Below are 22,783 nucleotides of genomic sequence, written 5' to 3'. Positions count from 1 at the left end.
TTTTAATGTGATTTCAGAGAATAAGTAAAATAAAATGTAGCTTCATATTAAACATCAATTAAGAAATGTTGTGCTTGATTAGAAAAGCTGAGATCATCATTTTAGATGAAAGTGCAGATAAAGATAGAAACATGACAGGGGGATTTGGTATAGTGATTAAGACATAATTTTGGATTCCAAAATCCTGTATTAGGGTACCCAGATTAAAATCCAGGTCTATACCTATTCCACACCCTGGGAGTAAACAAGTCATGACTCAGGTATTTGTGTCATTGCCATCTACATGAGAGACTCCAAGTTATTTACCAATTCTTGGCATGAGCCTGGGATAGCCAAGCTATGGTTAGCATTTGGGGAGTGATCTAGTAGATGCAGAGTTCACTCTCTTGCTCACTCTTCAGTAAATCAATCAATTAATTTTTAGAGTTCATATACAAATACTCGCATCATCAACTACTGCTTTACTTAAGCAGGCACTCAGCAAATGCATGGTGATAGTACACCTATATACACATAAGGAAACTAGAACCCTACATCTAAGAAGTAGGAAAGGAGCGACTTTCCTGACTGAACGACACTCTTCAAAGCACATGATAGTGTACCCACATGATTAGAAAATCAAGGAGCGCTGATTTTTGCTTTGAGCATTTCCAGGGCCATATTTTTAAAGAAGATAAGCTCAGAGGAAATGGTTTATGTCCACATGCTTCAAATGGCACAGGGCTCACAAAGGTGAAGGCTTCAGATTGGAAGTTCAACTAAGCATCCAAAGATCTTTGCTACTGGAGAAATGTGATGACTCAAAGAATCTTTCATTATTATTATTTGCTTATATATACAAGTCCATTTGCATAGATCAACCTTACATGCCTTATAATGAATAATATATGGAAATTAAAAGACCTTTACCTTCAAAATATAAAATCGCTGTTCTGTAAATTTGAATACGACTTACTAACTTAAGTAAAACTTAATGTTTGCTGTTTAGAGAAGCACAATTTTAGTGTGTTGATTTAATTAAGAGGTATAATGGGACAAAAAAAAAAAAGAAAAACCAAAATAGGACACATCATGAAAACTGAATGTAAAATTTCACCACAGGCAGTAGCCTGCAGGCTGCTGGTGGGTCTCAGGTTGGGGCGTCTTCATACTCAGATCCCTGACTCCAGCCACCCCGTGCACGTGGTGAGCTGTCCCTGGGCCTGCCTGGGTTCCAGGGGCTGTTCCCTTCAGGGTGAGTACACCGAGGGCTGGAGTCTCAGTGGCCCAGGCAGGCACAGTGGCCACCCACCACCATCACTGGGCAGAGGATGGGATTGGGGGGTGGGGCGCAACCTTGCACCTGGGGATTGAAACTTCTGGCAGCCTGTTGGCTGTTGGTGGGTCTCAAGCCGGGGTGTCTTCATGCTAGCCACCATGTACACGAGGTGAGCTGTCCTTGGGCGGCCTGCATGCCATTTGGCGCCAGGCTCTGACTGCTGGATGCTCGGCCACGAACTCTGGGGTTTTGGTTATTTCAATCACTGCTTATGTAGCTTCACGGTGAAGCCACTGTGCCTCTGGGATGTGAATCAATCCTATAGATTCTCAACGACAGAGTAACTTTTCCTTTGAAGAACTTGTAATCACTGAACAATGCTGACCACCAAACACCAGTCCATGCAAAAGCTAAGACTCTGAGCTTGTCTAGCAGGAGCATATCCTATTACCTGATGTGATGGTGGGTTAGGAGACAGGTCACATTAGGAAGGGCCACGACATTAACTAGCACACTAGAGAATCATATCCAGGGGAAGATTCTGTGGGGGACATGTGGGCCAAACCCTGTGGAAATTCTACCCCACTGGTTAGCTCGAGGGTTGGGGTAATGATGGACTAAGCTAGGTGTGACCAAGGAGCCTGCCATCAATCACAGTTTAAGGAACCCACAACAGTCTGGACTGGTCTAGGCAACAGCACCCAAATGTGCATTCTGAACAGGGTGTGGGGTGGGCCGGGCTGCAACGTTCACCAGCTCATACAAGGCCAAATGTAAGGCCAGACTACACCGGGCACTGGCCTAAAACCCACTGGCATGTATGAGAACTGGGTCTGGGAGGGGATCAAGTAGAGGAACTTGGGAAACTCCCCTGGCAAGTCACAGCTCCCTCTGGTGAACATGTGGTACAGACTTGGGGTTGGACAAGCTGGGAAAAGTAGCTTCAATGGCTTGTCAGTGTATGAAATGATGATGGAACGAGGTGTACCAGGCAGGACTGAGCAACCTTAGCCCATAAGTAAAATTAGAAACCAGGTTGGAGCACAGGGCATGTCGAGCTAGGCTCTTGCACCTACTGGTCTGCATGAGCCAGGGACACTAAGCCACAGTGTCCAAGGCAGGGGTCGCGACAGGTGAGGGGCTGTGCCAAGCTGAGTCAGAGCAACCACTGGCATGTGCATGATCTATGGCTGGGAACAGGCCCGGTTGGGGAGCTAAGCGGACAACCTAGCTGGGTGGAGGTTCCCACCAAGGGGCGTATGGGCTGGAATGGGGGCTGCATTCTGATCAGGATACAGTTGTAGTCTCCCTTGGCACAAGTGTGGACTGGGACTGGACGCACCAAGCTGGGTCAGACTCCAACACCTTCTGGTGGTCTGGAGGACCAGGGTAGATTTGGGATGGACTAGGCTAGGTCTCAACCCTTAGTGAGCCACGTGTGTGTGGATGAGCCGTGGCTGGGCTGAAACATCCAACAGGAAGAACCAGATTGGTTTGAAGGCCAGTCAGGAAAAGCCACTGTTCCTGCTAGGACAGGAGGTGAACTGAGTAGTGCTGGCTCATGGACCCACTGGTATGCACAAAATCTGGCATTCGGAGGGGTTCTGATGGAGGAGCCTGGGCAACTCCTCTGGCAGGACACAGACCCAGCAGGTAAGCACAAGAAGCATGATAGGAAACAACCCAGAACAGGCCATGGAAAGTTTCCCACTGGCATACATTTGGCATGGATAAGGGGCATGCCAGGCTGAACCAGTTCACGTCATCCACTGGAAAATTGGAGCACCAGAACAGAGTGTGGGTTGAGCCAAGGTTGGTCGCGACAAAAACCAGTGCACATTACGTAATGCCAAGGTGAGGTGACCTGTACTGGATGTGACCGCAGTGCCCAACAGCACACGTCAGAACCAGGAAGGGAGAGGGCAGAGCCGGCAGGGGAATAAGGGGTGGTTCCCATACTGGACAGCTACTCCCATTGGAGAGTGTGAGCTGGGACAAGGGCAAATCAGACTAGGCAGGGCTACAATACTTGTGGGCCTCATGAGGACTAGATCAGGGAAAAGCCAGGCTGGACTGATTGACCCTACTGGTACAAACTACAATTAGAGTGGGTGAGGGTTGTTGGGGCTTAGCCGCAGCATCAGCTAGCAGAAGCTGGCATTGGGGGATAATTCTGTCATGTTAAGCCACAGAAGCACCTGGAGAGTGCAAAATCAGGGAGTGGGAATGGCCTGGGAGGGAAATAGTGGGCTCCTCCCTCTTGGGATACCACTACTACGGGAAGGCAAGAAAACTAGGACAGGGGCTGAGGTGGTTAGACAGAGATACACCGACCAACATCCCTGATGGCTGGATAGTTGAGCTGCTTAGATGGAACTAGGCTTTAATACCCACTGATACGTATGAGAGCCGAATGGGATATGGAAGAGACTGAACTAGTCTGCTGCACATACTGGCAAACCAGGGCAAGGGGGCAGGCTTGGTGGGGGTTATTGGGGGTCGCTCTGACTAAGCTGCAGCCCACATTGGTTTGTGTTAGGGCTTTGTATGTGCTGGGCAGAATCAGGCTGAACTGTCAAAACCACTTGAGCAAGACCATCGGAGCAGGCCCCACATTGGGGACCTGGGGCGGGTGGGAGACTGGGTGGGGCTTCTCCCTTAAAATCCCCCTTTACCTCAGGTATATGAAGGAAACAACATGGAACTAATAGTCTTACCCATTTTCCTGTAGCCCTTGAACCTTTTTACCCTAATTAACTATGTAAAGATTGTCAAAAATATAATAAAAAATGGAAAAAATTCACCACAGGTTTAATACTACCACAGTGTAACATTTATTTTTAAGCTCAAGAAACTATTCAGTGGTTCTCAATGCTTAGAGTCCAGTAAATACAACACAACAAAACACAATGGACTTACGAAAAGGCCACCCATCAGAGAAACTAAATAAAGAAAACTATTTAAAATTAAGAATAATATTCTATCCTGTATCTTTCCATGGCGATTAATTATTTCAGAGATTTAAGGTATGGAGTATGTTCTTACTTTAATGTAATATAATGAGGCAAAGACAGAACCTTAAACATTTTGTTCATCTGCACTGGCCATGAATTCAGAACAAATGGCACATCATCTCAATATATTATTATATAAGGACATTTGCAAACATAAAGTACCATAATTTTTTTTTTTTGCTGTAGCATGGGATCTTAAATCACTGATTACCAACCATTCACTTGAAGAGATCAACAAAAGATAACCCCCAGCTACAAGAAATTCCAAAGGAAGGAAAGCTAAAAAGATATACAGAAAGAAAAAGCAAAGCTAGGAGAGAGGACCTAATATGTCATTCTACTCCATAAATGACAGTTTAATATGGCCTTTTAGGGAACTTTTCCAAGAAAAAGTGTAACCCTCAAGTCATTTGCTTCTCAGTGCATTATCAATTCCAAGCTTAAAAAAGCACTAAACATTGTCTGATGGGGGGCAGGGGAATCCTATCTTAGTGAAACGAAATAGTTAATGTAGACTCTAAAAACATCCTGATAAACTGAAAAATCTTTTTGAAATTAGAATAGGAAAAGCAGGATCTTAATTCTGCCTTTGTCTCCAAATGATCCTGGATACAGTATCTCTCTGGAGAGTAGATTTGCATTTGTAAAATATCCAGGGCAACAGTCAATCTTGCATGCACACAACTGATATGCTCAGAGATCCTATACAATGCCAAGCGACAGTTCTATATCTATTTAATTATTAGGTACTATTTAATTACAAATATATGGGTCTAATGCCTGAGTATATTATAAGAAGAGATATTTTCTATTAAGAAAACTAGAAATACTCCCAACTTAAGACAAGAAATTCCAAGTTTCATAAGCTGCCAGGGAGTCAAGAAAATCCACACCAAGTTAGGTACTGTAGTACTTCCTGGAACTGAACCATGCATAATCAAACATTCTGTTGCACTGCAGTGAGAGGCAGAATGTTGCATTCTTTGGGACACAGTTCCCACTATGGAACTTCACCAGTGTTTTAATACTGAAAAAATTGTATGACCACACTAGGGTGCAGTTTTTTAATTTGCAAAACTGGGTTAATATTATTTAACCTACCTGCACAGCAAATAAAGCACTTCATACAAAAACTAGCAGCTAAACGTGGGAACAGCTGCTCCTGATTCAGCAATCAATGCTAGGTTTCTGTTCATTACACCCTAGAGTGGCTCTTCTCTAAAATATCTTTGGTTTAAAATTAGTAATCCTATAGATTTATTAACTCATATTCCAAGATGAATTGTTCATTTAGATTTACAGAAAACAATACATTTTTATGTCTTTACAAGTAAACAGTAAGAAAATCTTATAATTACATATTCAGTAGTTCTGCTGGTAAAATATATATCCCTTATTCCAGTGAGAAACAAAATTCTCTCTCTTATAAAAAAAAGTTATTATATATGTTAACAACAAATCCTTTATTTAATCAAGTTGCCTGACTTTCACTTAATAATGTTATTAAGGTTTAATATATAATAAACACTGGAGAAATAATGCACAGTAAAGAACAGATCTACATTTGATGACTCCTGAATCTTGTGAAGGAGAAAGATAAATAAAGTAGTAAATTAACGACCATGTGAAGACACAGCAAGAAGGTAGCAATCTCCAACATAAGGAGAGAGGCTTCACTAAAAACCAGACACCTTGGTATCAAGAACTTGGACTTCCACTTTTAAGAATTGTGCAGGAATCATTTTCCATTGGTTAAGCCACCCCAGCCCATTGCTGCTTTGCAAATAAAGGCATTGCCTGTCATCTTATATGGGCACTACTTCGAGTCACAGCTGCTCCACTTCTGATCAGGCTCCCTGTTAATGTACCTGGGAAACCAGTTCGAAGATGGTTCAAGTATTAGCATCCTTGCACCAATGTGGGAGACCCAGATTGAGCTTCTGCTTCTGCTTTCGGCCTGACACAGTCCTGGGCATTGTAGATACTTGGGTAATGAACCATTGATGAAACTGCACTGATTCTCCCTCTGTATCTCCTTCCATCACTGTTCCCACCCCACTGACTCTGAAATAGATATATATTTTTAAAGAGAGTCATCAGCCTAGGGACTAGCACAACAGTGTAGCAGTTAAAGTCCTCCCCTTGAATGCACTGGGATCCCATATGGTCACCAGTTCTAATCCCAGTGCCCCGCTTCCCATCCAGCTACCCATCCAGCTCCCTGCTTATGGCCTGGGGAGGCAGTTGAGGATGGCCCAAAGCCTTGGGTTCCTGTGCCTGCGTGGGGGACCCTGAAGAAGTTCCTGGCTCCTGGCTTCGGACTGGCTCAGCTCCAGCTGTTGCAGTCACTTGGGGAGTGAACCATTGAATGGAAGATCTTCTTTGTCTCTCCTCCTCTCTGTATATCTGCCTCTCCAATAAAAATAAATAAATCTTACAAAAAAAGATAGTCACCAGCCTTTTGGTTATAGCAGCTCAATTTGACCAAATGACTAACAAAAATAATTTTGTACCTCTGGACTTCACATTTCTCACTGCAGACTGCAAAGGCTATGGCTACTTCACTTTCTAAGCTAAGATTAGAAGCTTAGATGGGTACAACCCACATCATTCCAGTTTAAAAAGATTAGACTCTATATAAAAATTTTTGAGTATTTTCAATATGACCATTTCCTTAGGTCCTTTGTAGATTTTCTCCTGGAGTTTGTATTTCTAAATTTTAATGCCACAGACAGAAGCATTTTTTTCTATACAAATCATATATTGTAATAGACAGCATTCTTTCTCACTGTGAAGAAGCTAATTAATTCTACTTCCTTTCCTTCAACTTCCATGGGGGAGGAAAGAATGTGACCACCTCTAGGACATGAATCTTTTACACATTATACTCTACATAAATATAATATATGTTATATATCTATAATTTTTTCAAAGTGAACCTAGAAGTTTTATTTTTACTGCATGTTTTACATCTCAATGCAAAACTATCATCCTACTTTATTATAATTTTTGTGTGCTTCTCTTAATAGCTAATCTGAGTAGAAAAACACAGCATAGATAAAGGAGATATTAACTCGAGGTAGGAAAAAAAAGCATGTAATCATTACACCAAAAGAAAATTTTTGGTGTTTATAATCTACTAAATTGGCTATGAATTATTTCCCTTAAAAAGTTATGGATGCAAGATATCCAGACGAGCATAAAAGCTCACAAACTTCTCAAACTTGCCTAGTGATGCTATTGATTTCAGCATCAACCCAATATTCCAGGCAATGTAGGTTTTTAATTCATCCAAAAATACATCATAAGTACTCCAATTTGCATACTGTGATTCAAAAAACTAATGCCATTTGTTTAATATTGCAGCTTTCAAAGTGCTCTAACAAAATACTTTCATTATGGAAAGAATCCTATGGAAACAGACACAGGCTAATGCATTTTCTCATTTAAGAAACAACAACAACAACAACAACAAAAAAAAACCCACTGAGGTTCAGAGATGATAAGCAACACAGATGTTAACATTTGACCAGGAAATGGCAAAGAGGAATCCACAATGCACATACTGAGATTGCAATGTCCTTCACTCTTGTAAGATTTTGGCCTTTTCTCGTCACACATGCTAACCTTTTGGATACTTCATCTATGTAACCCTTTGTATACTTCTGTTTTAGTTCATCACTACTGCCCAATTACCAAAGATCCATCCCTTCTCTGGATTCCTGTTAATCCCAATGGTCATTAACTTTTGTATTCGTAAACAGTGTACCTTGTTGTGTTACATAACCCCCAAAATATGTATTTCCTGCAACTCAATCGTACTGCAAGCTTCCATGGGTTACTTTTATAAATTTTTTAAAACTAATTTCATGTTGAATTAAAGAGATATGGTATCTATTGCTATATTCTCAGAATGACTTTAACACATGGGGCTGGGTCAGGCCAAAGTCAGTATCTTGGAACTCAGTCAGTCTCCCATGAGTGGAAGTGCCCCAAGTATTTCAGCCTTCATCTCATTCATTGCTACCCAGCATATGCATATGCTTTACAGGAAGCTGGACTCAGAAGCGGAGCCAGAATCAAACCCAAGTGCTGTGATAAGCACTACACTTGTGTTAAGAGGAGTCTCTGAGCCAAAAATCCATACCTTCTTTATATTTCTGTATTGTTGATACAACCCTGGGTATACAGATAATCTGTTTTGGTATGTCTTCATATGCCTGTGTCTGCCTAGGGTCCTTTCACCTGCCCCTAAATTGTGCAATCTCTGCCATGGCAGGAAGAATCGACTGTGCTCTAAATCAAGATCCTCTGCCTTCTGTCAAGGTGTTTCATGTAAACCACATAGGATATGAGGTCTCTCTCATTAGAATAAACACAGGGAAAGGAGGAGGAAAATGTTTGGAGCTGATACATCACAAAGGCACCCATAGTGAAATCACTTTGTATCCCTGAATTCTCAAACTGCCACAGTTGTTCTTTTAAAGGCAAAGTTCTTCAGCTTTTCCTGTTAACTGCTTAGTTGCCTCATACCCTTCCAATAAATGTCCTTTTTTGTGTGTGTCTGTGAATCACACACAGTCACTTTTTGTTGCATGCAGACAAGTCCCTTAGCTATACACCCACAAAGCTTAGTTCAGAGGGAGTACTCAGTATATTGAAATATTTTGTTCTTCTGTACATTATACATGCTAGCACACACTGCAAACAAAATATCAAATGTCCCTTAAGTATAGCCTGCTATGAGTCAAAACTGAAACAACTAACAAGCCAGCACATATCAAGATACTATTGGGAGCTCATCTTCACTCAGATGATTTTTATTGCACTTAGAATACTGGTTTGGTTACTCACCAAGTGATAATTCATGGCTATAAGTTAACAAAATATTTTGTGGTGAGAGTAGTACTTATAGTAATGACACTTTTAGTGTTATTTGACAGTTTGGTTAGCCCATTTGTTTTTGTCTTTTTCCCAAATATCACTGCTGAGCATTATCTGACCAACTGAATTTTTAATATTATCTTTCCTATAAGATACATCTGATAAGCTCAACTGCTAATATCATGATTCTTTTTAAATACGTGATTATTTTAACATACTCTATAGTTTTTTTGTGAAAAGCAGTGGATAAAAGTTTTAAATTCGCTGCAAAAGGTAATTATCATTAGAGAAATTTACATGAGCAAATGGTGTCATTTTTAAAGAACAATCAGTGTTCTACAAGAATTTCATTTTTAAGAAAAAAAATCACTAAGAAAATCAACCGCGCAATCTTTTATTATATAACTGAAATTTAAGAGCAATTCTAGCTAATCACAGATCAATAGTTAATTCCATTTTCAAAAGATTACAGACCAAAGCTATTTCTATGTACTTCAGGAAATGTCTGTCATTTTAGACATTTGCATCTACTCAGAGTCCTTTGTATTCCAGGAACATCATTTTAATCTTAGACATTATGGGACTATCATTCATGTATAAGATATGTGTATCTTTCTTTATGACACGTATTTTCCTAGAAATATATTCCAGAATATTAAAAACTCCTACTGAAATCTGGCATGGTGTGTGTGTGTTGGGGGAGGGGGTATAAATTTTAAAACCTTTCCTTTCTCTTTTAAAATCCCTATGACTACATGATAGTAGTGCCCACAAGACTATTTTTTTATTTGAAGTGGGCCAAAACCTTTGTGCACAATCCTTTGAGCATACCTCTACTGATAGATGTCAGATCAGTGTGTGTGCAAGAACTTTTATTTGACAGGAGGATGACAGGAAGAAGCCTCCCTCCAAACTGTAAGATTTAACTGTAAAATCCTTCTGTGACATTAGTGCAAGCTATTGTTCCTATATATAAATAACCTACTCATACTATTTGAATAGTATGAAACTAAGGCACTTGAAAGTGTATGTTTGTTCAGATTAGTATAGTTTAAACACCCTTTCATATGACTTCAATGTGGTATATGTAAACATTTTAATGATACTTTTAATTTACAATTTTTCTAAAATTATCAGCCAAGAACACTTTCAAATTTACTCACCATGCAGACAGCAAATACTCTATCTAATCAAATAGCATCATAGGAAAAGCCAACTTGGTCACAATCAGGTATAGCGTATGTACTACATGAAAACAGACCTAAATGACTAGCTATGCCTTGTAAATCTTGTTATGATTTACTCAAATGTATTACATGCATTATTCTATTTTTCTTATAAATGATTTTGTCTGTCGCACAATGTCAAGACAATATATTAAAAATATTTTCTCAACAAAATCATGTATTTTCATATAATATTCCTTATAATTCCTTCTTGTCTTGCCTTCAACCATCTAACTCTCCTATTAGCTAAAAATATTATTCTTCATCTGAGTAAGAACTACTAGGATCACATCATCTTTGATACAGTTTAAAATACTTGTCCACACACAAGACAATTACAAAAAGCTCATGGGAAATGGCTAATATGAAAAAATATGCATAACTTATCTTAATTTCACTTCTGAAAACCTTTCAAATAATGCATAATTACTTAATGAATGAATATAAAGGAAATTTATATACATTCCTAGACTTGTGATTTTTGCTATATATTATCCTTCAAGAAATAATCAAAGTTATACAGTATTTTCAGATATGGTAGGGAAAAAGCAGTGAAAGAATGGTGAGATGTCAAAGACTACTTGTTTTCATCTCTAGCTTTCTTAAAAGCCTTCACCTTGGAATCTGTTCAGTTTTCTCTCTATGACAGATCTTTTTTCTTAGGTAAGGTAACTTGCTCCAGCTGCAAATGGATACACACAATAACTTTTTAAGTTTTCTTTATCTTCCTATAAAGTTGTTCTCAAAAATAATGCAATAAATGATCCAGTCAAAAAAATATCATAATGACTTGCCTTTTTTTCTTTTAAGGTAATGCACACAGTAAACCATGTAAGATTAATGCTACAAAACTATGCAACAATGAAGTACAAAGGACCCTCAAAACTTCATAGAAAATGCATATTATGAAAAAAAAATCCTTCAATTTCAATATTATTAGGCCCCAAAATAAACTTGTCATTTAATTTTTTTCATGTTCTTTTTGGTATTATAATAGAATAAGAAAAGCACATTTGATATAAAACTTTTGGCTATTTATCTCAATGAATTTAATTCCCCAAATACATACTGAAGAGGCAAAATAAAATAAAGAGATTGAGAAAATATGCTTTTAGATGCAATTTGTGAACTATAAAATTAAAAGCAAAAAATTTCATAGTGTATGTAATATTACTATTGAGAGTAACCCTTCTCTTTGACAAGATACTGGAACATATAATCTTACCTTACAAAGAAAGTTGATTTTAAATCCCAGTGACTGGGCATTTCTTGAGCCTGAGTTCATGTAGTTTCCAACCAAAAGAACTAACTCTAAAAGTCTGTTAAAGCTTTCACTTTTCTTCAGTTCTTCACAGGCAAGAGTGACTGCTATGATGCTTGGTTTGATGTTGTTTACGTGTTCTTCAAACATGAGCTTGAAAAGAATGCTATTGAGACGAGGCCGCAACATTTTCACTGAGCTCATCTGTAAGATAAGGAGTGCTCTATGAGAATATACATTTAAAACCTCTTATTTTATCTCTTTACTGGAGATAATTTCATAGACACACTGTAAAATTTCTGCATCAAGTGAATTCTCTGAGTTTTAAAAACAGACTTTAACTTGTTTTAAACATTCTAAAGTAATGTTTTACTGACGTTTTAAAAATCAGCTTACTGTTTGGTTTTTAAAATAAATATAGGCATCTTTACAATCTTATTGTTAATAAAACATTATTAAGCCTGAGCAGTTGGTATTTTGTTAATTGCTATCAGTAGCATTCAACTGACACAATCTATACATCAGGTGAATTAAGAAAATCTATAAATATGAAACTGAGTTTCTAGCTTGGCCACAGATACGAGGTGTTCATGATGACTGAAAATATAACTGAAATGTTTTCTAAAATTACCTACCATTATGCAGTTTATAATCAGAGAACTAGCTGATGGAACATTTTTAAATATTTTTAAATCTCTGCATCTAGGACAGTATCATGCATGTATTGAACAATCAAATACTTGCTGATTTGATTTTAAAAGCACTCCTTTAACTGACTAGCCATTTTCTAGATCTTTGTCTAAGAAGGAGATTGTCTACTGAACAAAATTAAGAGTTGATTATAATATTTTACTATTCCCAAAATAATGTCTTCAAGGTGTAATGTCAAATCAGGAATTATAGGGATTATTCTTAATTGAACTGCAATTACTGGGTGTTAATCCACCATCAGTCATCCTGATTTCAGCAAGAAGTTTCATATTACAAGGCCAAGGTTTCCCTTTTTTGCTGGTGAAATTTTCTTCATTCCTTCATCCCCTACAAAATGATTTGACACAAGGCAGGTGATAAATGAGATAGGTGATTAAAAATAATAGTAAAATGAACAAAATGTATGCATTCATTCACACCAAGTAGGAACCACCCTGTCAGAAAAAGATTGCGCTGAGAAGAATATGCATACTACAGAGAGGTATAAAAGCCATCTGATGTTGGGGAGAAGCAGTTAGGCAATATCATTTGTAACCTGATGGGAAACTTGAAAATACTCCTAGCAGAAAACTTATCTCAAATTCACAGCTCCATATAACTAGTTTTAAGGGTTGACTTTGAGAGAGATTTTCTCCTGGTCCCAGGAGAAGGAGAGAATCAATTCTCTGCATTTTTCAGATTCATAATATAAGTTGCTATGACAGAAACTGACTTCTGAATTATACAGACCTGAACTTGAATTATTCTACAGTCACTTTACAATTATGTGACTTACTGCAGATTAAATATACTAAGTCTATTTTATCATCAGGAAAATGCATTCATTCAATTATATATGCAAGTTGCAGCAGGACTTAAACGAGAACATGCAGCCATCTTATCTCAGTAGCTGATGCAATGTAAGCCCCTTCAAACAATAGCAATTGTTATTACCTTCTTTATTCATCTTCAGAAATTCTCAGAAATAAGGACTAACCAGACAGAAAGTTTCTCTTAATGATGACTAAGGAATGTATGTTTCCAGAGTTCAGTGAAGAACAAAGCTAGAGCTAAATTTCCATTAAATATAGCATAAATATTCAATGCTCCCTTCTGCCAATGCAGAATGTACATTGACTATTAGAAGTGTCATCAGTGCAAACTTGTTATTACAAAATCAAGGGACTATGAAGGAAGTGAGTTTATGTAGGCCCATCTTGTGCAAAATATACTGACATAATTTTCACAATCATGAGTGAATTTTTATGATCAATCTAGGGCACACTGAGAGACAAGAGTTGAAGCTATCAGATGATTTGGGCTTATAAAGGAATGTACTGAACAGCAAAACTTAAAAATAACAGGAAGCACGGCGCAACATTGCCAGCCACAAATACAATTATTAAACAGTTTATGTCGCTGAAAAGGAGCTGAGTACACATGAGCAATATAAGCAAATAAAACAAAAATTCTGTCGAAATCTGTTTGTTTTTAGTTGTGATCCCGCACAGCATTTAAGTAGACTGGCATCTTTTGTTTCATAATTCATTTCTTGAAATAGTATGGGATGCTGACCAGAGTGTTGCATTATGTAGGGGATTTATTTGTGGTACGAAGTACTTGTCTATCAAATTATATCAAGTAGCTCTCAATTCTTTAGCTGATCTGTACTCTATGAAAAATAAAGTACATTGATAGCTTTTGTGAAAGTAACTGTAAGTAGGCTATTTCCCCAGAGAATTGGGTACAGTTCTGTTTGTGTAATTTGAAATTTATATCCTTCACTACTTCTGTAGATGGTGAATACTGATCTAGTACCAAACTACAGTAAGAATACATAGAGACAAAAAGGCAAAAAAAAAAAAAAAAAAAAAAGGCAGCACATATACAGGAAGAAGAAACAAGCACATGGCACCCTCGCAGTCACATGGCCTCCAGGGTTAATTCTATCATCTTTCTGTTACACTATAAGAAACACAACTTTAAAGGCCACTGTATGTGAGCATAATTCAACCTCTAATCTCTAAATCCTAATTGAACAAATAATTAGATTTTGCTTTGTTCTTGTTTATACAAATCCTCAAGATGGATAATTTATTTGAGACATTATTTAATGTAAGAATTTAAAGGTACAAACATCCCTGCTAATGCTGTTTTTGCTGCTATCCCAATGCTCTGATATTTTGTGTTTTCATTTTCACTCAAGAAATTGTATGCTTTCTAGTTTCTTCAATCAACGATTGATCATTCACTAGATTTTCAATTTGTATGTTGTCTAATTCTTATTTGTAAGTGTTCCTCTAATCTTCTTGTTGTTTCATTCCTTTGGGGTCTTGGAGGATACATGATATGATTTCAATCTTTTTGAATACACTGAGACTTGATTTGTGGCCTAATATATTGCCTATCCTAGAAAATATTCCATGTACTAATAAGAAGAATGTGTATCCTGGAGCTGTTGGATGAGATGTTCTATAAATGTCTGTTAGATGTATTTGCTCAATTCTATGGTCCACCTCCAATATATCTTTGTTGATTTTCTTACTGAATGATTGAGCCACTGATGAAACTGGGGTGTTGAGAACCCCACAATTATTATAATGGAATCTCTCTCTCTCATTTCAGGTCTAATATGCTTTACTGTATATATTTGCATGGTTTTGTGATAGTATTTGCAAGTTTTTTATGCGACAAAGTATTTATAAAATGTCAAAAGAAAAACCCCACTAATCTAGCTAAAAACATGGACAAAGGACCTATGCAGACAGGTCTCCAAGAAGATTACAAATGACTAACAAATATATGAGAAAACAACACTCAGCATCACTATCCATCAGGGAAATACCAATCCAAATCACAATTAGATCTTGTCTTACCCCATCAGAACAGTTATTACTAAAAAACAAAATAATACAAAGAGCAAGAAATGTTGGTAAAGATACAGAGAGATCAGAACTTTTATACGCTGTTGGTGCAAAGGCAAATTAGTGTAGCAGCCATGGAAAATAATATGGAAATTTCATTGAAAACTAGCAATAGACTTGCCCTATGGTTCAGTAATACCACTACTGGGTACATGTGCAACATGATCGCATGACCACATCAAATGAAAGTGCTAACTGCACCACCAGGTTTATAGCAGCACTGCTCTAGCACTGCTCTCAATAGCAAAAAATACAGAATTCAACAAAGGTATCTGTAAGCAGATGAATGGATAATAAAAATTAAAGGTCTAGCATGATGGATGGACCTTGTGGGAGGCCCAAAAGATGCTCCTGGTTCCTGGTTTTCCCTAAGTTAAACCCCAGCCATTGCAGTTATCTGGGGAGTGAGCCATCAGAAAGAAGATATCTCTCTCGCTCTGTATCTCAGTCTCTCTGTAAGTATATCTTTGCAATTAAAATGAATAAATCTGTATTTTTTAAAAAAGTGGTGTATGTAGATATTTATATGCATACACACATATATGCAAATATATATACTGAGAAATAAATGCAATAGTATTCAGCTATATAAAAATGAAATTCTATCATTTATCTGAAAATTGTAACTGGAAGACATGTTGATTGAAGTAAGCAGAATACAGAAAGAAAAACACCACATGCTCTTTCATATATGTGAGATTTAAAGTTGAAAAAAAGAGAAACAATAAAACAAATATAGAAAAATCTGTGTGTAACAGCTTTGTTAAAAATAGTTTTGTGAAACTTTATTTTAAATCTTTGTTAAACAGTTCAGAAAGATACACTATTATAGTTTTTATTGACATGACTATTTTAAAATTTGAAACTGATACACTATCCATTAAATATATATTAAAAATTGAGTTTGTAACTGTAATACAGGGGATGATAATGAAGCTACATGAAAGAAGGAGGTATTGAAGTTAGACAGCAAGCAGAACTTCACACAAATTGATTCAAAAGCTGCCTGCAGATATAGATATGGGAAGATGTTGATTAAAAGGTGCAAAATTTCAGTTACAAGGAGAGATAGCTCCTGATGACCTAATGCACAGCTTGGTGAGGGCACTCAACAATAGTGCAATGTATATTTCAAACTGATAAGAACAGATACTACACTGGATCTTAGCCAAAAGTCCCAGAAGTCATCACATAAGGAGTAGATTCTAAGGGTCTCATCACAAGAAATACATGTGTTAATTTACAGATATATTAGCCTCAGTTGATGATCCTACAATATATACATATGTCCAAATGATACTGTGCCTTACAAACATATACATTTATTTCTCAGTTATAAATAAAATGAAATGTTAAACCAACAATAATATAGAAAATAAGGGTATCATGATTCTCCCTTAATTACATAATTTCTATATATATGGAAATATATATTTATATATATGTACTTATAAATTAGACAAATACCTCCTCAAAAGCAAGACTGCTGCTAATCCTCAATGTACTTTCTGCAGCAAATTCAAGAACTGTTTTCGAAGAAGTAATCAATTGAAGTTTATATGCTATTTGTAGCAAACAGCAATGTTAGCACATTAGACATGAAAGGTTAACAGCAACTGTTAATTTGTGATGTGGAGGCTTTGAAAAAATGAACTGTTAAAAACTGCAGAGCAGAGTAATTATGCTGATAGGAAGTACTTCTCCAAAGATCATAACATGTGCAAATTATGCCTCAATAAGCAACTACTTGTCTTTAGCTGAGAATCGACCATAACTTCTGTCCTTAAAGACAGTGTCAATTCAAAGCAATCATTCTAAAAAGTTCAGCAATACACTTAAAAAGTCACTCTCAAAACAACTTTGTGGCCACAAATAGCCGTCAAACTTCTACTGTGATGTTATGCTATTTTATTACAAATGAGTGACAAATTAACGATTTGTGTGATTTAATGAAAAGCAATCAACAGCAGAATTGCTTGATATACATAAGCCTAAAGTGAATATCTGGTTTTCAGTTGATTTTATTTTACCTTGTTCTGTTTCAACAGATGAAGGAAATAAGCAATCACGTCACCCAAAAAAGGATTATTAGAAGTTAATGAAATGAACAAGAAAATAAATACATGGATTTGGGAATTAAGTTTCTTTTCCCCTATCTGAAGATTAGAAAGCCAGTTTATTCCCAACTAAAATAAATACACATCTGAAAAGCTATCATTCATATTTATAAAGAGAATGAAATTAGAAACAATTAGGGCATTACATATCAAAACACTGAACACTTTGAATGCAAGCAGATAAAGTACATCTTGCCCCATGAATATACAAACTTATAAAGTGATTTAATATTAATAGAAAAGATCTAAATTTTTCTATTGAAGCTAATTGCCGTTGATAATATAAGGAAGAAAATATCATTTTAGAATTTCCTTTTCACCTGGTTAAGCTATCATAAATAGACCTAATAAACTCTTCCAAAGCTGTTAAGAACTTAAAGCACAACAATTTTATAATTCTATTTCCAACTACAGACATAAATCCAAACTTCTTGTGTAAATAAAAAAAATTAAGTGTGCTGTCAGCAATATCACATTAATGTGTGCATTTCATTACAAATATGTTTATGCATGAGGTAATCTCAACATCTTTTTGTTGTATTATAGCTTTAAAATGTTTTTAATTGAAAAATATGGGTAATTTTGAAGTCAGAAAAACAAAGTACCGATTACTAAGAGAACTAATTATTGTCTTCTTTTTCTCAGAAGATGTGTTAGTTTAATAGATACACACAGTATGGGTCTCTATGCTCAGTGCGACACAAGTGGGAATTTCCGTAACTCTGAGGTTGGATAACAGCTGAGCTGAAAACATACTCCAAAGAGTCTAAAAGCTCCTGCTGGGGAGCTTTCAAAGATCTGTGCTTCTTTTCTAGTACAGGTATAGCACATAATTACAACAGTGCACTGAATTCAATTCTATGGGAGGTAGGTTGGAAGACAAGTCAGTGGGAAGCTAGGCAACCAATATACCCCTCTGAAGAAGAGGATTATTGATCATAGAAGGTGCAGGAACTAGTATATCCTTTTCCAGGAGGTCTGCCTCTAAAAATAAAGGTCTCTTCTTTTTTCTTCCTTCTTTTTGCTTTTCTCACTTTTCTCTCCCCACCACACACCCCAGCCTGCTTATGTGTGAATATACGTTAACCCAATGATATGGTTGCTAGAAAACCCAAAAGGCTACACAAATCTTAGTAACACAGCCACCATCTCACACAAGCTTCTTTCTTTCAGAATTTCTCTCAGGATTGCCAATTCTACTATTTTCCATCGTTATTACTACTACTACTACTACTACTACTACTACTACTACTACTACTGTAATGAATCTTGTACTAGTTATCTCACACCATGTCTATGCTTAGCAGCACGTCTATCCTGACAAAGTTTTGGTTTTACTATGTATATAATAACAGAATCTCTGTAGGATACTGGCTAGGGTTAGGGGAATATAACTTAAAATCATTTATTGATTATGTAAGGAAGGAAAGAATTTTTCTTCTTTTTTAAAGGTTTATTTATTTATATTTATTGGAAAGTCAGATATACAGAGAGAAGGAGAGACAAAGATCTTCCATCCGCTGGTTCGCTCCCCAAGTGGCCACAATTACCTAAGTTGAGCTCATCTGAAGCCAGGAGCTTCTTCCAGGTTTCCCACGTGGGTACAGGGTCCTAAGGCTTTGGGCCATCTTCAACTACTTTCCCAGGCCACAAGCAGGGAGTTTGATGGGAAGTAGAGTCTAAAAGCTCCTGTTGGGGGGGTTAACTGCCAGAACTTTGAAAGATCTTTGCTTCTTTTCCAGTAAAGACACAACACTTAATTACAATAGTGTACCAAATTCAGATCTTTGGGAGGCAGGCTGGAGGACAAATCAGTGGGAAGCTGGCAATCAATACAAACAGGAAACTGAGTGGGAAGTGGAGCTGCTGGGATAAAAAACAGCACCCATATGGGATCCCTGAGGATCCAAGGCAAGGATTCAGCCACTAGGCTATCACAACAGGCCCATAAGGAAAGGTTTTAAAAAAGAGCTGAGGTGCCACCATTGTGGCAGAGTAGGTTTAGCCACCCCACAAAATGTCGGCATCCCATGCTGGAATGTCACTTTGAGTTGGATGCACTGCTTCCAATCCAGTGCCTTGCCAATGTGACTCTGAAAACACTGGAAGATGGCAAATATGTTTGGGTCCCTGTCACCCATGTGGGAGACCAAGCTGAAGTTCCAGGATCCTGACTTCGGCCTGGCTAAGCCCCAGGTGCTACAGCCATTTGGAGATTAAACAGCAATTGGGAAATTTCTCCTTCCTTCCTCTCTACGCTGCCACTCTTCCTTTCAATTAAATATGTAAATATATTTTAACAGAGCCTAATTTTTAAATGTCATAAATATCCAAATGAATCTAGGAAAAGACAGAACTGACAAGAGTCCACTTGACTTTGTCTTCATGGTAATTAATTTAAAAATATTCATTAAGTACAATTTCCAATCCAGAAGAATTAATAACATTTTATAAATAGCCTCAAAAATAGATGTTTCGTTAAATACCATAATAATTCGGAAAGGAAAAAAAAGGTGTTCAGAGTTTAGTAGGAAGTCTTAGTTTTCCATGACAGGTAAATGATGGTTTCACTAGGTAGGCAAAAGTGAAGCTAATATTTGAAGAATGAGCAGAAGAATAGGCAGTCAATAGAGATAAGAGGGAGCAGTATGTGCACGGTCCTTAGGCAGCAAAGCACAATGTAGCTGAAGCATATTGAGCAAAATCAAGCCACAGAAGATTAGGGTACATGCAAGAGCACCAGACCAGACAGTGCCTTGTAAATCATAAGAAGTTGATAAATACAGCTTTCATGTTACAGAAAAGCATTGAGGATGATCATGAAAACAAAAGTGGTCTGATATAGATAGGCACAAATGAGTAAGCCAGTTATATATTTTAGATGCAACCAGAAAGTAATCATTGACTGATCAAGAGGTAATTAATGACCTTTCAGAAAATTTCCTATACATTGTTTAAGCATGCGATTGGTTGAGCTTGAATGAGAGGTAAAACAATACAGAATAAAAGGAGATTAATTCTTACAAAAATTGAAATTAGAAAATGGAGGGCCTGGCGCAGCAGCCTAACGGCTTTGAATGTGCTGGGATCCCATATGGGCACCAGTTCTAATCCCAGCAGCCTCAATTCCTATCTAGCTCCATGCTTGTGGCCTGGGAAAGTAGTGGAGAACGGCCTGAAGCCCTGAGATCCTGCACCCACATGGGAGATCTGAAAGAGACTTCTGGCTCCTGGCGTTGGATCAGCTCAGCTCCAGCCACTGAGGTCACTTGGGGAGTGAATCAACGGACAGAAGATATTCTTCTCTGTCTCTCCTCCCCTATATGTATCTGACTTTCAAATAAAAAAATAAATAAATCTTAAAAAAAAAGAAAATGGAGATAGAGTTGTAGCTAGCAGGGACCTCAGAAACAATGAGGGATATTTATACATTTATCCACCCAAGTACCTATTTATTTATTTAGGAAGAAAATTAGTTATGCTTTTGTTTTTGTATATTCTTTTCCTGAAGTGATGGGGGAAAATGGAGACTGACAACCTGAAATGGCAATAATAATATTAACATAAGTAAAGTGGGCAAGCAATGCTACTGACCTCAATAAGAAGGGGATATCATTGCCCAACATAGAGGTGAAAATGTATTATTCAGTGGAACAACTCTCTGTCTCTGCATACTGAATAAAAGCACTGCCTATGAATTTCAACTGTCTGGGTCTGAATTCTGAATCTACTAACTTTATAATCTAGGTCAATTTACCAAGTCTTCAGTGGATGTAGTTTCCTAATCTACTATGAAAAAAAAAAAAAAAAAAACTCTGTGTGTCCATGGAGCTAATAGTGCTTGGCACATAGGGTTCGGGAACAAACAGGTTAAGTCTGTGCTCTGAACAGACTCTTCATAGTAACCCTTCAAAATATTTGCTTTATCAGTAACAATGATAATAGTCATAGTAACAATCATTGGTTATCTAGTTTGATTTTGACAGAGAATGGATTAATGAAAGACATGGCTAGAGACAGTTTTATAGGTAAAAGAGGTATTGTAAATGTTGACATCAGGGTTTCTCCTTTTCTATCACAAGAAAGAAGTTAGGTAGCTGTGGTAAGTAAAAAGAATAGGAAGGTGACAGAGTTTGAGGGGGATGGGTAATTAAGGAAAAATTGCTGTGAAAAAAGTGAATGATCACTGAATGGGTACAAGTGAAGTAATTGCTGAAATGACACTGAAGGGTCAAATGAGGTGAAATCTAAAACGTCAAAAAATAGTGATTCAATAAGTTCACCAAACGAAGCAGGAAGATGAAAGAATAAGAGAACAATAAGACTGTCAAGAAACTTTATTTATTTTATAAATTCAGGAAAACGGTAGAAATTTTGATACAGAAATCATAAGATATAAACTCAAGTATTTATAAAGTAAGCAATGATCATGTTAATGGGAGATGAGAATAGAGGCCAAAAGATTATCCCATTTGGAGACTCTCAATAGTACAGAAGATTATATACATTTCCAAAAACTGCCATCATTATGAGTGTTGACAAATGACAAATGGGCCAAACTGGAAACCATAATGCTAAGGGAAATGAGCCAATCCCAAAAGGTTAAATACCACATGTTTGCCTTAATTTAAGATGATATGATGTTATGTATAACATGTTATGTTTTGAATGTTATATGTTGTGTATAAACTAAATTGAAGTATAGGTGAGGTGGTCACAGAAGGTGGCTGGGAACTCGCATTTACTTTTAACATATTGGTTACTCATTACTATGTCAATTAATTCCATAATGATGTAAATTTTTGCTGATGGTATGTTGGAGCTTTCAATTGACTGGGATAATACTCTGCTAGCTCTGTCTTCAGACCAGAGAGGGTATTCCTAAGAAGCCGTTGAACTTGACTGGACAATAAGATGCTGGACTCTATGTTTGGTATATGCTTGCAATGGGGGAATCTCAACTGAACTTGAACTGTGGTTATGCAACAAGGTGGAGGAATCCACCATGGTGGGAGGGTTTGGGGAGGGGTGGGAGAACCCAAGTATCTATGTAACTGTGTCACATAATACAATGTAATTAATGAAGTTAAATAATAAAAAAAAAAAGAGCCAAAAAGGACTTGGAAATATTCACACAAAGTAAACTCAATTCCAGCACATATATGAAGAAATGTGCATCTGGTAAATTTTGACGTTTTTAAAAAAATTATTTATTTTTATTGGAAAGTCAGATATACAGAGAGGAGGAGAGACAGAGAGGAAGATAGTCCATCCAATCATTCACTCCCCAAGAGACTGCAATGGCTGGAGCTAAGCTGATCCAAAGCAAGGAGCCAGGAGCTTCTTCCAGGGCTCCCATGCACATGCAGGGTCCCAGACTTTGGGCCGTCCTCCTCCACTACTTTCCCA

General features: G+C 37.3%; 1 protein-coding gene and 1 pseudogene across 5 annotated transcripts in view; both read right to left on the bottom strand.

Annotated features, from left to right (window-relative positions):
* Positions 1-22,783, bottom strand: part of DIAPH2 (diaphanous related formin 2) — an 859,995-nt gene that overhangs the window by 439,888 nt on the left and 397,324 nt on the right. For all 5 annotated transcript variants that reach the window (XM_058659086.1, XM_058659087.1, XM_058659088.1 and 2 more), the window contains one exon: positions 11,608-11,847. In XM_058659086.1, coding sequence (XP_058515069.1) covers positions 11,608-11,847 — 240 coding nt within the window. The remainder of the gene's footprint in view (positions 1-11,607; positions 11,848-22,783) is intronic.
* Positions 16,295-16,445, bottom strand: LOC118760564 (U2 spliceosomal RNA; annotated as a pseudogene).

This window comes from Ochotona princeps, chromosome X (genome assembly GCF_030435755.1).
Source record: "Ochotona princeps isolate mOchPri1 chromosome X, mOchPri1.hap1, whole genome shotgun sequence".
Classification (NCBI taxonomy): domain Eukaryota; kingdom Metazoa; phylum Chordata; class Mammalia; order Lagomorpha; family Ochotonidae; genus Ochotona; species Ochotona princeps.
The sequence above is the reverse complement of the archived record's forward strand: the minus strand, read 5'-3'. Positions and strand labels throughout refer to the sequence as shown.